A 15,118-nucleotide genomic window follows, 5' to 3' on the forward strand; every position below is an offset into this window, starting at 1 on the left:
ATGTTGAGATTCCATATCAAAGCCAACAATTTTAGGTTCAAGCTGTGCCGTGCGCCAACTTTCTTGAATACCAACTAGCACAATCATACAACATCGGATTTTTGTGACTGCCGGGAACAGCACACATGGATGCCTTTTCCTTCAGTTTGGATGGTTAGGAATTTGTTACAAGTAGTGAAGACCACATTATACTAAATAATGACACAAACACAACTTACTTTGCATGTCATTTTTAATGTCTAAACTAGTATCCGTGTTATTACTAAGCCATTTTTCATTATGGATCTTACACAAACACAATTAGCACACATTCAAACCAAACCTGCAAACTCAAAAACATTTGAACATCTTTTCACAAAGGCCATCTTTGTCAGAATCTCTAAAATGATGACAGCAATAGTCAATCTTTATTATGACTGATTTTCTCTCTCAAGAAATTTGAGTTTCATCAACTAGAGATGTCTGAGGTGTGACCATGTACATCCCGACTTATGATGGCAGACGAGGCCATTTTCCAAACCGCAGCTTTGTCCCCGAACTGTGCCTTCAGCTTCAACGATCTCAGACTTGTAGTATTGGAACTGATGGAAGTTTCCCCAAATTGGCCGCTTACTAGTTGTGTTCCTGATGCAAGATGGAGCTGAGCTATGGAGCCATAGACGAACTCTTATGCAGCATGCAAGAATCTGCTATTAAGAATATTTGCTCAGCACATTGGCCGATACTGGCCAAAATGTCAGTGTATTAGCCAAAACTTGCAGAGCGATTTGTTTCTTCTGCTTAATACCTTCTTGAGAATTAGCTCTGGTAACGTTTTGTAAGCAAATATTTGAGCTTAGCTTAAATTAAGCTATATACCGATAGTGCAAATTACTGTCTGAATCATTTATAATTTGTTACGTTTATTGAGGACAAAACTCATCAATGTTCATAACCAACAAATACAGCAAAACATACACTTGGTGCCTATTGTTTGGGCTTAATTCCACACAGGAGCCATCTGCACTCTTTAAGAGAAAAGAAAGGATTTAAATCCACACTCGCACTTCAAGCGCAAACATTCTATGGTTTTAACAACAACAAATTTTACTTTTAGAAAGAATTTCTTATTATAGGTTAAAGAAAGGGTATATGTAGTACATGTAGTTCACATTGGATTTTTTTTTTTTCATTTGGCAAGTCCAGAAAATTTCAGGCTACAATCTACAGAGAATATTGCATATACGAAAAAAGAGTAAAACAAACATTTTAATGGGATCAACAGTGATAAAATCAAAGCAAAATGTTGAAAAAAAGATATGCATATATGCCCCTTGTAATCAACCGGTCTAGTGTCCCAAAGCGAGTGTTAAAAACACAAAGGAGTTGAGTGACATTAACTGGCACCAGGCTAATCAGGAAACATATGTGCATCTATTCTGCAAATGTGAAGATTTACTTCAAACAAAACTTTGGTACAATTAAAATTGGTAACAAAATTAATAAAACAAAGCAGCTGAATATGGTTACAATGCTGTATCAGTGCAAACCACTCTCATGATCTAAAAAAAAGACACGTTAATTAAATTTATGTAAGTTGCTTTTTAGTGTCCAATACGGCGTGAATGACATCAGTATTTCTTTGTGATTTTAATTTTGCCAAATATTTTTCACACTGGCAAATATTTTGCTGGTCCCAGAGGGCCAGCCTAGTGTCCTGGTGAGCCGGGCAGTGCTATCATATAGGATTACCCCGTAACGCCAATGAATATGCTAAATCTGGACCATTATGGACACACATGCATGAAAAGACTTCCAGTCAATAGCCAGTCTGAATCAATTGAATAGAATTCTGTGCACTCTGTGACCAGCTCTACTATGCTAATTGCCTTGCCTTCAGCTTAAATATTGTGTCTTTAAGATGAGCCCGTTTCTATGGACACAAAGAAACCGTATCTCCTTTTTTTCACACAAATACGAAATGAGATTGTTTACAGCTACCACAAATTAAACACAACAAATTAGCATGAAATACAACTTTGGTACATGTTGTATGTCCCTTCGTATGAAGTATCGGTGGAACTCGCATGTAGTTGTTTATGAACTTATACATCTACAAAGATGCTAGTTTGGTATTACGGAAAAATGATGAAAATGCAATCATTCCAACAGTTTCAAAACTTAGAACTACAAACCCGTTTTTGGATTGCCATGTTATGATACACCCTGTAAGAACTATTAGGTGGTCAGTTATTGCATATACACGTATGTTGAAAAGTGTCCAATACCAATCCAGCATCATGAATGACTATCGTACTCCAAGACTCACTGTAGACTTTGTACACAACTGACAAAGTGATAACACATTGTATCAATAGAATAAGTTATCCAAAATCTTCCCCAAAACAATCCCAAGTGGTTTTTTTTAGTGTTTTTTTAGCAACATTCACAAGTAAACTGCAAAATGTCCATGCAGTGACCCCACCTTATTGCTAACTCCGTACCTAGTTTGACTAAGTAGAAGACCATGTCCATCAAAATCCATCACTCACTCTGCTTCACAGAATGCTTCAGGACCAAATCCATTGAAATCCACCACTGGTTCTGGTGGATTTTGATGGACTTGGTACAAACGGCTTATCTGCCCAAATCCCCCGAAATGGGGGATGGATTTTGAAGGAGTTGATAAGGTTAGGGTAAATAAGAGTACACTATGAATATATTTCTATAAACAATCCAAGTTGATCACTGGCAAAAACTGCAATATTTTTAAAACAGTTAATCTGTGTACTGTTTTGACTCAATTTAATTGCGATAGAGTACAATATGATATAGTCACAACTATTAAATATACATAGTAGGAGTTTTTAACTGATTGTAGGCAACATTGCTTTGCCTTTCAAATCTAACATAAAAAGTTCAAAATTAATCTTTATACTTTCACTGTTTTGTGTATTTTGAAATACATCGCATAGGGCCTAATATATGTTGTATGCGCATACAACTTTTAACACTATAGTCTAGATAAACACATACTTAATTTGAGAATTCAAAATGTGTTCACTCCAAACATTAATTTTTTTTAAATGTATAATTGTTTATACTTAAAGGAGATACATTACCCACACCAAATCATTTCTGCAGCATTTCCTTGGCATCAACATTTTATTCCCCACCTTTCAACAGTATCGCTGCCACCAATTTGCACATCATTTTTATTTCAACACATTGATTTTATTTATTCTATTTTAGTTATTACATTTTTATGGGGATATGGGTCTTAGCATTAGAATGGATAAATGACAATTTAGCAGATCAAGCAGGTATAAGTTCACATGTAGATATACTATCTGCGCCATTTCTGATTTTCAACCCAAAAGTACTTCTTTCAATACCTCCTGCCCTTTTCAAAAAAAGTTTGAACAAAATCAGCTAAAGCTTTCCTTTCTGTTCCTTTCAACAATTAAGACATGAAATATAGCTTCTCTTCTTAAGTCTTAGTATGACTCAATTCTAACTTTGCAAAACCACTGGATGTTCTTTTTCTATGCAAACCTGAATGGGGATGGAAGGGACGGTATTTTAACAGTGGGAACCTATGAAACACAACCCAAGTCCCAAAACACATTTTGTCTCATTTCCTGGCAGCAAAAACGATGCATGGATTATCTTGAACAAAAGGCTGCCACAGGTATCCCTGCGACGTCCCAAATATGTGCAGCGATCGTGTGCAGATTTTGCCAAAAAGGTTAGATCTTTCCATACTTCACAAAAAGTGCAAATCTAGTTTTATGCCACAAAACATACACAACAACATTCGTCGCTGTTGAAAAATGCTCAACATGTTGCAAATTTGAAGAGTTAAAATTTGCAGTGAAATCACAACTTTGCATTCGAATTCAGACAAGTTTGAACCGACCCTCACGATAGCACTAACGCTTTATGATTTTCAACAGAGGGATGCAATGTTGTTGCCAATACCAATGCGATACCATCCCTTTTAATCTTACTCTCAAATTTTGAACAGAAAAAAATGACAACCATGCAGTTTTGCAATGCGACTGAGCATAAGACACCTCATGCGTACAGAATGCGCATGGTGTTGGTAAATCCGGCACCAGAGCGCCAACCATTCACCACAATCAGCGGTGCCCCTTCCTTGAAGAAGCCTCTGTGCAGGCCTCGCTCGACGCCATACTTGACGCGACGATCGATGTCGTCCTGCCAGTTTTCCAATTGAGGTTCCTCAAAGTAGACAGGGAAGCAGCCACGGTACAGATGGATCTTGCGTGCCACCCCGGGGTCACGGACGACCGAGATGATGGGCGCCAGGGGGCGGAAGCGGGACACCATGTGTGCAGATCTGCAATGTGTTAAGACGCTAACTTAAATGATGGTAAAGGATGGAATTTATAAGAACTGTAGGTTTGTCTGTGCTCCGTGCACAAGTACCCCCTCATTGGCAAGCACGTGGCGTGTCCCGTCCATAGGCCTCTTGCAAGTGGTAAAAAAACGCCCTCTCTTGTTTGCGCACAGATCCTATAGGTTTAAAAAAAATTGAAACACGGTGTCCTAGTTTTATCGCAGATCCAAGATCTTGGGCCCTGATGCCAATTGCATTGAGCTTCTAAGCACGAAAATGTGATAAGCAATTCTTTCGTGCTAGCGGCTACCTATAATTGAGGAAAGTCCTCTCCTTACCTTCCAGTCTTCGATAAGATAATGATGGCACCTGCCAGACATTTGAATGAGGCCTCGACGGCAGCGATAGCGATGGTCATAGCAGCACCCGTCGGTATGTCAATAGAGCGGACAAGATTCTCAAACATCATGCGATGGAAGACTGCTGACTCGGCTTCACGGGTGATCTACACACAAAAAATGCATCAAAATGTGAATTATGTATAACCGCTTTCGTCGTGGTGATCACAGTTTGTTTCTGGCAGTGAAAATGCTTGTAATAAAACTGCTGTCAGGTAGTGTCTTGGAAAACTCAGAAAAATGTTTAATGTTTAATTGGGAAATCTACCTGTTCTTAATTGGGAACACAAAGGATTCCAACTGCCAACATCAACTGTTTGTAATGTGGTGCTTATAAAGAGCTTAAAGCAGATCTCTTGAAGCCCTTCACAATTATTATCACTTCTCATCAGGCCATAAGACCAGTATTTTTTTAACAGTTCGAGTTCAATGCATCTGTTCGGTACTATTTATACATCTGGGTAAGTAAGTACAGTCAAGTCTGTCCCGAGCCATGTGGTTCATCTCGCTGGCGATTATCTCTGGTTTCAGAAGCATGAAACGACTGAGAATATTTCTAATCCACCTGGATGGGATGCCTGTCCATCGCAAGTTACTCCCCAGCTAATGCCAGTACCCATTTATACTCCTGGGTGGAGAGAGGCAAGTGGGGTGAAGTGGCTTGCCCAAGGACACAACATATGACCATAAGCTGGATTCAACCCCTGACCCTCTGATCATGAGTCACAAACCCTAACCACAAGGCCACACTCCCCAATCCTGGGTAGAGTAAGGCAATTATAGTTAAGTGTCTTGCCTATGAACACAAGAACTATGAACCCTGTCAGTGTTTAAAATCACAGACTGCTACATATGAGATGGACACCATAACCACTGCAACATGGCACTCTTTTCTAAATTGTGAAAAGCGTGTTTTGGCTCTTAGTGAGCAGGCCTCCATAGCGCCCTCTATTGTAGTCGCGCAGCTGTTATACACTCACCCCATGCATCATCGCACATGCTTCCACAGGGTAGGACCCTTTGGCAGTCTCGCCAGACAGCATGACGCAGTCTGCCCCGTCCAGCACGGCATTGGCCACGTCGCTGGTCTCGGCACGAGTGGGCCGAGGGTTTTTGACCATACTATCCAACATCTAGACGGCCAGACAAGAAAGACTGAACGTTAAATCAGTTCAAAACCACCAGTACAGGGTTGTAGCATGTATTACTTAAAAAAAGGAGTGTGTTCATCTGGTCACAGCTCTTGTTCAAACATAATTGGTTTCCGAGATTGGAAAATTGAGACCTCGTTTTTCGTGAAGGAATGAGTTTCTCCACTGTGCCTTGGTCATTTAAAACAAAAACTTGTTTGAAGGATTTGGTGCATCACAAAGCAAGCTGTGTATTTTGGCATGGAGTATGCACAACTCATTTGCATCCGAATGTACACAAACCCACAGCTTCTTTATGTGGGTAATGACAGCCATTATTATCAAGTGTCCGTCATATAACTCTCATTGACACTCTCATTGACACTTGTATACAGAGTCCTTACACACCTCCTCCCCCCACCCCCACCTTTTCCACAAGCAAGACTTTTAGCCCAGATTTTTCACCTGAGTAGCACAGATGACCGGTTTGCCGACTTGGTTACAGCGGCTGATCATCATCTTCTGAGCAAGGAAGACTTTCTCCGGCGGGATCTCAATGCCCAGGTCGCCCCTAGCGACCATGATGCCATCGCTAGCTTCGAGAATCTCATCAAATCTAGAGAAAGGGAGACCAAACAAATGTATCTCAACAAAAAAGGTTAAACGGAAAGTAACATTTTTAAAAGGATATCTGTGTTACTGTGTACCTGTGTAGTCCTTCGTGGTTCTCAATTTTGCTGATGACAGCGATATGTTTGCCGGTTTCACCGAGAACGCTGCGCACTTGTGCGACATCGGAGGCCTTGCGGATGAACGATGCAAACACCATGTCCACCTGGCATGAGAGAGGACAAAAGGGTGTTATGATCAAAACATGATCATGGCAATTTATTTTTGATTCTGATCAGGCCCAACAAACATTCCTCATGCCATCTCATGAGCTCCTTCAAGAAAGGGAAGAAAGTCAATTGTACATAGCAAAGGTCTGAAAATTGAATGAAAAATGTGAATCATGCATTTCTTTCAGAGCTGATGATCTCTTTCTCTCAGTTTAAAAAAGCCTGATTTCAGACCAAAGTCTTCACAAAATCTCATGCCTGCTTTTGGAGTATTCAACAAACCGCTCATTTAAACAGAACAACCATCCCTGCTCTCACAGAAACCATCGTCTCTTGTGGTAAATTGTCTTGCCCAAGGACACATGAATCAAGCCTCACAGGTTGGACTTGGCATTGAAATAATTCACTTGTTGGATCCAACTGCACTGGACAGATTTCGGACTTGCACAACTGTTGCATATCATTTTTAATAGGGTGTCTGGCCAAAATTAACCAAGATTATATAGTAAAACCAAAGCCAAGTGTAGTACCTGGCCATGGTTACACAGTGTCTATGTGAAGTGGCTTCACCCACCTCCATAGACACATGTGTATCTATGAGCCATAGCCCAGTCATTTTGATGCAGCCCTAGGCTTAAGAGAAACCTTACAGCCAGGCCAATGCCAACGATTTACTCACCCCGTGCTCCACGCCGAACCTTAGATCAGACTTGTCCTTCTCAGAGACGGCCGGCAGGTCAACGATAGCCTCTGGGAGGTTAACGCCCTTCTTTGACCCCAGCATGCCTCCATTCACGATGTCGCAGTCAATGAAATCATCACCTGTACACAATGACAAACAATAGGGATGTATTAACAGTGTTGTAGTCAAGGCACTTGTGATAAAAATCACATCATAACTCGGGTAAGCAAATCACAAGACAACGATAGCAATAACGAAAGGAATGCCTTTGTCAACATTTGTTTTAACCCTCCTTTTGTTTGATCAGTCACAGACAGTCAAAATGTCCATCCTCTACCCCTGCCATGCCTTTTACGCAGGCTAGTCACCAACAGGCAGACCACATAAGCACTAGGTCTAGTCAAATTCCACCAACAGACAAAAGCTGCAAGTAACTGGTAGTTTCAGCTAGCACTGATCGCTGCAAATATTGCTTCCATGATCTATGTGCTAAGCAAGAAGCACCCGGGTACCAGTCACAAGCATACATGGTATGACAGTTTGACCGGTAACCCATTTTGCTAAGCCAATTTCTGTGCTTAAGCAGCTCCATGAAAGACAGACCGCATCCGAATTACTTGGCAATGGCTGGAAATAACACACAAGTCTATGGGAAGTGGCTGCAGTCACTTCCATAGGCACACGTATTCTGAACACAGACTCAAAATGGCGGATTATTGTGGACAGCCTGTTAAGGCCGTGTCCGAAACAGGCTTCCAGAGCTACGGCTACGTCTATTGTCAGTGCGTTCCCGCGTATTTTCAATGGGCGCGGCCCTAGACCTAGCTCTAGACTGTTGATTCGGATGCAGCCTAAGTCTGATACCAACCAGCGCATTGATTGTCAGGTTGACCTATAATGTAGGGGTCAACCTGATTTAAATATCTATGTGCGTACCGATAGGGTGCTGCGTTAAGCATGATGCACTGGCAAAGTAGGCCAATCAAACTAAAGGGGAGGCAGCAGAGCCAAGACGCATCAGTAAGATAATACAAGCAAGAGGCCGTTGCCTGTCCTCATATACACATGTGTTATGAGGTCAGATCTCGGGCCTACATGAAAGTGCCGCCGGAAGAGAACACTTAACTCACCAATGACTTCTACCTCAAGGGAGATGAGTCCGTCGTCAATGTAGATAATACCGCCTGGCTCTAGCACTTGCCTCATGTTGGGGTAGTCAGCGTAAATACGCTCTTTTTTGCCGCACTCGGCATGCGCTGGATTCAAGGAGACTCGGATCTTTTCTCCTGTGGTTAGCTCGACCTCAGCACTCCCTCCCTGCACGGGTACAAATCAGGCAAACAGGATACAAGTGTTGTTGTTAAAGCCCGTCACAAATCACAACAAATGCAGTCACAGGTAAATATAGAATCAGCTTATCCCGAGTCAAGTCACAGGCTATTCCAATGATCTGTGGCAGGTGCATTTCAGCATAGTTCATCCACTGTTACTTGTGACTGGACTTGTGATTTTTTTTTTTTCAATTCAATTCCATTCAAATTGGTTAATTAATTGAACATGATTTACAATTAAAAAAAAAATTGAAAATATTTTATGGACTCTGTTGAACAATAGAATAGTGCTGCACATTGTCAAATAATTTAGTATTAGATTACTTGAAACTGCGTTTGACTGAATATTTGGATATTCGAAATTGCCACCTGCAACTACGTGCCACGTCAGCAAAAGTTGCATGCAGAGGGCCCCGGATAATATTTGCATGCGGTGAACGATAGTGTTTTGCAGTAACTATTTCATAACTGCCTAAGGCTTTAACCTGCTAAAAGGATGGGAAAAAATAAACTGCCGTCAACAAAAAAGTTACAGTCAACAAAAAAGTGGCATCTGACAATAAAGCGCCAAAACTTTATGATAAAATTACATCGCAGTTGCGAGTATGTAAACACCGGCAAACGTGGACTAGGGACAAAAGGGTTAGGGCACGAACGGTCCACGATTGACCGATTGTCCACGATTGAAATTCCTGTACAAAACCAATGAGAGCTGTTGCTAAAAAGTTAAGAGTACAAACAAAGGAATGAGGATTTGGGACAATAGGGGGTCCACGATTGCCGGTGTTTACAAAGATGGGTGTGTGTGCTTGAGTATTTGTTAAAAAAAATTTAACATTCAAACCTGCAAATAGCTATTTGAATATTCGGTTGATATTTGGATATTTGGTTGATATTTGGAAATTTGGTATATCGGGGACAGCCCTATTCAAAAGAGAAGAAAGACAAATGATAGTAACTTGAATGCCGCATTCCACCAACATAATGGTTAACTTAGGAAAGTATTAAAAGCTCATACATGTACATTAGTTCTCCCTTTATTTTTGCTAAAAGAACCCAAATTTTGATGACGGCTCAAAATCCAATGACTTGATCTTACCCCTTCCAGCAAGCCAGTACGAATCTCGGGTCCTTTGGTGTCGAGGGCAATACCGATGTTGCGGTTGAACTTGAACCGTGTTGATGCTTCACGCACGTTTTCAATGGTCTTGGCGTGATACTGGAGAAAAATACAATAAAATATCAGAAGAAATGAGGGGCAGGGAATCCCATCAATACTTTCAACAATCAATGCGAAAAAATCACGGCAAAGATAGTTTCAATAAAGCCAATGAAACTGAGAAACTATTCAAAAGCACAAATAACACTGTAGCTAATTGAAATATTTATGTACCCATGTTCCTTTGCAATAAATTCCAATGAATAACAGAAATAAAGGATATTATGTTGCATTCTTTAATAGAACTTGCTAAGCTAATGGACTGATTGTTTAAATCATAATCCTTTGCCAAAATTTTGTAAACAATTTAAGATAATAATTTTGATCAGATATGCATAAATGTGAAGCTACCTTTTTAGATCTGTTCAGGTCTATATATAGCAAAACTATATTCCACAAGTCTTCTGAAGACTTTTATGGGCTATACACTAGATTTGCTACTAGCGAAGCCGTACCTCGTGAGTTCCATGAGAGAAGTTCATCCGCGCAATGTTCATGCCTGCCTGAATCATTTTTTCCAGGGTGTTTACTTCTCTGGAAACTGGCCCTGTATTAAAAAAAACACACACACAAAAACAAAAACAAGTCACTAGATGAACAATAAATGTATTTCAAGGTGAAGGGAAAATCCCGTTTTGAATTTTAATTCCCCCGAGGCAAATAATTCCAATGATACAATCATGTTGACGGACATGACTTTGTGGTCAAGAGCATCAAACGCAAGGCCAGTGGGTACTTCTGAAGGTTGTGGGTTCGAGTCCAGCCTGGGGTTGTGGTGCATGTGCCCTTGGGCAAGGCACTTTGTCACTCTTTGCTTTCTCCCCACCCAGGAGTAGATGGGTACCTGTGAGGGCAGCGATGTTTACTGTAACTGATTAAGCTGCTTTGCCCCTAAATGGCAGCATAGAGCTGTATGGGCTTCGTGCACAAGTACCCCTTCAACGGCCAGAAAAGTAGAGTTGGGGGAGACCTAGACTGGTTCCTGGTCCATCCACTGCGTATTTTGAATGATCCAAAGTTATTGGGGGTGGGGATTAGTCTTGGAGACCATCACAAGTTAGTTTTAAACGTATTCGCGCGTCGACGACATTCAGGAAGTCGTGCGTACTTTGCGTGCGAACCAGTACAGTACGCACACGCCGTGTCCCCCGTCCACAGGGCTTTCGGAAGTGGTAAAAACACGCCCTCTATTGTTGGCGCACGGAGCCCATACTTCTGGGAGCTATGTTTCATTGACCCAATGAGCAGGGTAATAATGATGTTGAGCCTCCAGCACTAATTCCATTTGATATGTGCACTTTATAAATATGCATCATCATTATCATTTGAGAACAATCATGGGTACCCTCACCGATTGTGGCAATGATTCCGGTGTTCCGCACGTTGCCCGGCCGGCTGTCAATATGCAGCTTGCTCTGATGGTCCAGGAAGGAGTTGGCCGTCACGACTTTGTACTGGGTGGCCTGGAAGTAATGTTCGCTCTCCATTCCTTCCATGGCCCCCTCACTGGCATGGGTGACACGCTTCATCTTTCTACCTGATTGCAAAAAAAACACATCCACACGGTATTCACATTTTTCCCCCTTAAAATCGACCTCCTCGTAAAACAAAACAAATATGAATAGGTATTGGGCATTTTCTTGCCATTGGTTTTTTTTGTTAAACGTCGGATATTATTTGAACTTTGTTTGGCAAATAAGGTTTTTACTCTTTAAAAAGTTCATGACTATAAACTCTTGTTAACCTTACCTTGCTACTTTTTAGCAGAAGTAATAAAAGAGGGCAATTATGAAAAGCCACTGTTGGATTAGGATTCAATTATAGCACAAACAACACCACTTATATGTATTGTCAGATATCCCCTCCCCACCACCTGCTCCCCCCCCCCACCACCACCAAAATTGGCAGTATATAATTCATTGCATGCACTTTAAGCTTAAATACATACCTGTCTGTATGAGGACACTGTTCTTCCTTCATGTAATTACTATGGTCCTTAGCTCCATGCACGGACATAAACCACTTTACAGTTAATTTGCCCCATTTAATGCATAATTAACCCATTTTGATAGTCACTTCCTCAAGGGCATTTATTTATTTATTTATTTATTATTTATTTATTTCTTGTTTATCCTGGGGAGACCTTTCAGTCACCCAATTGGTGTTAAATGAGACTTGATAGGTTTGCATGGTGGACATGAACAATGAATGGGAGGTTTGTGGTAACACCATGTGAATAATATCTATTTCGAGTGTGGTGCTGAGAAGAACCAGTTGTTTTAACTTGAGGTTTCGAACAGTGTACTCTGTTCATTAACAATTGGTGCTATCCGTCACTTCCTTTTAATGTCACGTGGCCTGATTGTCACTTCACTAACTAACGTTTTGCTCCATTGTCCCCAATTGTCTTTTGCCACTTCATCCCACTGACTGTGACTTTGTCCAACTGTCAGTTGGAACCATTGCTACTTTGCCTCATTGTCACTTCACCCATAACATCACTTCACTACGCTCTTGTCATTTTGCCTCGGTGACACTTCGTCCAGTTGTCACTTAGCCAATTAATCACTTTACCATGGCACACTTCCTAAGTTCCTATCATCATGGCCCAAATGTTACTTTGCCCTATTGTCACTCCAACAATTAGCACTCTATCCCATTGTCACTTAGCCTCATTGGCACCTTCTTATTAGAACTTAAATCCCATTATTATTGTGCCCCACAGAGTTTACATAATTGTTGTTTCATGTTTAGCGCCATTACAACTATTCTATTGGAACTTTATCCCGTTGTATTTGTGCCCAATTGGTTTTTTTTTTTGCACCACAGTCACTTTGCCCCATTTCAACTTCCTAGTATATGCTTAGTATTTTCATTAAAAAAAAGTAGTTTTGAACAGATGTTCCTAACAAAACTTGACGCATTGAGTTTTCCAGACTTTGTCGAGTGCGGTAACGCTGGTGATAACGCACCATACAAGTAGCCAGAACCCCAGTATGGTTGTTCCTTGCGGACGGCAGCATTCTGCTCCTTGGGAGGATTTTCACTGCTCATGGCCGACACAACTCCAAACTTAACAGTATGGCGATCTGGAAACGGTATTTGAAAATTACCTCTTTCAACTTCTATTCTCTTTTTTCATGGAGCGAGAACTAAATTTAACTAGAGGTCTATGTCTGTTTAAGAACAGAACATAGGGCTTTCCCTTTCTGCACTACAATTTTTTTTAATGAGTTTATGCTTTTTTTGGCGATGTGTAGTCATGTACATGTAAATGATAATTTTGTGTGCAAAGTGCATTTAATGTAAATTATTGCTACATGTAGTAGCCAAAAAATGGAAAGGTGTAAATGTTCATTAAAAATCAGTTGATGACGTCATCTTGACATCATTTTGAAGTTTGCATACTTGTTACCTTATCTACATTCATCTACCCTTATATGTTTTTAGCAAAAAAACGAATTTTTGATGACGTCACACATTTTAAACATTTTGTGCAAATATCTATGACCTAACAAACCCATCACAGAAAGAATTTTGAATTGAGATACAGCAATCAACTTTAAAAAGTCAAAAGGTATTATATCCTTACACGATATTTTGACAATGGCTTGTTTTATTTTTTCCAACAGGAAAAAAAATCAAAAATAAAAACGGATAAGCTATCGGTAAGAAACAATTATGACCTCAATGTATACATCCGGCGTGCATGTCAATGTACTTGCATGACTGAGATGACATTTAAATGGAATGGCGTTGAAATGGGACGAAGTACCATGGAGTGAAGTGACAATGAGACAAATGGACGAAGTCAGAGTCAGACCGAAGCCTCAATTTCTGACAACAACCTGCAAAACAAATAAGGCCAAATCTATGTAATCTTCTTACAATCAAACTTTACCAAAATTTCAGAGATGAGGATTTATTCCAGAGTATTTCATCTGTCAAACTTTGGGTCTTATTTCAAATTATTACATTATTGTGAATATAGGTATAAATCGAATTTTTTTCACTAGGGTGAGGTGACAACAATCAGAATTTCCTGATGTTAGTACACCTTTTTCCCATTTAACCACTTTTTCTCCATTTTTAACAAATTTGCCAGAAATATTTTTTTTCATTAATTAAAATAATATCAGGAGTTCAAAAATGGATGAAGTGAAGTGACAATGGGCCAAAGTGGTAATGCTATGGTAATGTAAAGACTAAACACTAAAGGAGCCATAACCCTTTCTACAAAGAGGCTACAATTTTGTTGGAAACAAATATAAAATGACAAAATATTGACAATATTCATGTACTTGATGTATAGTCCTATATGCAAAATATACTGCAAATGTATGACTATAAATAAAAAATAAATAAAAAAAATAAAAACAGAAAAGAAAAGAGGCGACCGTCTGACCGTGAAAAAGGGAGCGGGATGGAATAAATTCATGAAAATTTAGAAAATTCCATTGTGCATAACAGCAAACATTGGCAAAAGACACAGTAGATCAGATCAGATTTCTTCCTAGCAAGGAACCTTGCTCTTTTTCGCCTGCTGACTTGTGAACAGAAAATACACATTGGTCTGGCCACCGAGGAATTTAACCATTGACATGACACCTAATGACCTATTCCTTCCTCTGTTTGCACGTGATAAAAACCCTGGCGTAACTGTAAATGGATATCTGTTTATAACGGTCGCTTGTCTTTATTATGTTTGTCCAGTCAGTGATGTGTGGGTGGCCGGCCGTGGGCATAGATTTTGACTGAACATGCACATGACATGCTGAAGCATCGTGATCATTCATTGCATTGTTGGCATTTGCCGGAAGGAACAGTTAATAAACCCTTTCCCATTCATTAAATACACAAACATTTCATTTAAAATATATATTTTGAACACTGTTATTTAACATGTTTAATAATTTCATGAGAACAACGCAATACCTGGTTACTTCAAGGATTTTTCTAAAGAAATCCTGGAGATGTCGAGGTACTTCGTCAGCTTCCCAGGGGCTCGCTCGATGCAGCTCGCAAATAAAAACCCTTTGTACTGCATGGTAACTTTAAACTTCCAATAGCGGAATTGCGGAATTGTTGAATAGGTGCCAGACTATTCACTGGTAAACAAAGCTGAACTTTGATAACGCGTGACTGACAGGGAATCAGTCGTGTTGAGTATCAGGCGA

The 15,118-nt window shown here is 40.2% G+C and overlaps 1 protein-coding gene across 2 annotated transcripts; it reads right to left on the bottom strand.

Annotated features, from left to right (window-relative positions):
- Window positions 1-214: 214 nt before the first annotated feature.
- Window positions 215-14,980, bottom strand: LOC119745983 (pyruvate kinase PKM-like). Of its 2 annotated transcripts, none has more exons than XM_038222719.1 (11): window positions 12,914-13,084; window positions 11,293-11,478; window positions 10,397-10,488; window positions 9,822-9,941; window positions 8,522-8,708; window positions 7,389-7,531; window positions 6,578-6,705; window positions 6,336-6,486; window positions 5,721-5,873; window positions 4,681-4,847; window positions 215-4,342 (listed from the first exon to the last, which is right to left on the bottom strand). In XM_038222719.1, exons 1-11 carry the CDS (start codon window positions 12,993-12,995, stop codon window positions 4,057-4,059), a joined length of 1,695 nt encoding a protein of 564 aa, XP_038078647.1. In that variant the 5' UTR covers window positions 12,996-13,084; the 3' UTR covers window positions 215-4,056. The 2 variants fall into 2 exon arrangements, with proteins under 2 accessions (XP_038078647.1, XP_038078648.1); XM_038222720.1 differs by lacking the exon at window positions 12,914-13,084 and adding an exon at window positions 14,877-14,980 and having other exon boundaries at window positions 4,057-4,342.
- Window positions 14,981-15,118: the final 138 nt, after the last annotated feature.

This window comes from Patiria miniata, unplaced genomic scaffold (genome assembly GCF_015706575.1).
Source record: "Patiria miniata isolate m_02_andy unplaced genomic scaffold, ASM1570657v1 HiC_scaffold_7, whole genome shotgun sequence".
NCBI lineage: Eukaryota > Metazoa > Echinodermata > Asteroidea > Valvatida > Asterinidae > Patiria > Patiria miniata.

What these genes read in the sequence shown, in the direction of transcription:
- LOC119745983 (XM_038222719.1), bottom strand. Translation starts at nt 12,995, where the DNA reads ATGAGCAGTGAAAATCCTCCCAAGGAGCAGAATGCTGCCGTCCGCAAG. An exon ending in CGGAATCATTGCCACAATCG is followed by an intron (nt 10,489 to 11,292) that starts GTGAGGGTACCC and finishes TTTTTAATACAG; the next exon opens with GGCCAGTTTCCAGAGAAGTA. An exon ending in GTACTGGCTTGCTGGAAGGG is followed by an intron (nt 8,709 to 9,821) that starts GTAAGATCAAGT and finishes GTACCCGTGCAG; the next exon opens with GGAGGGAGTGCTGAGGTCGA.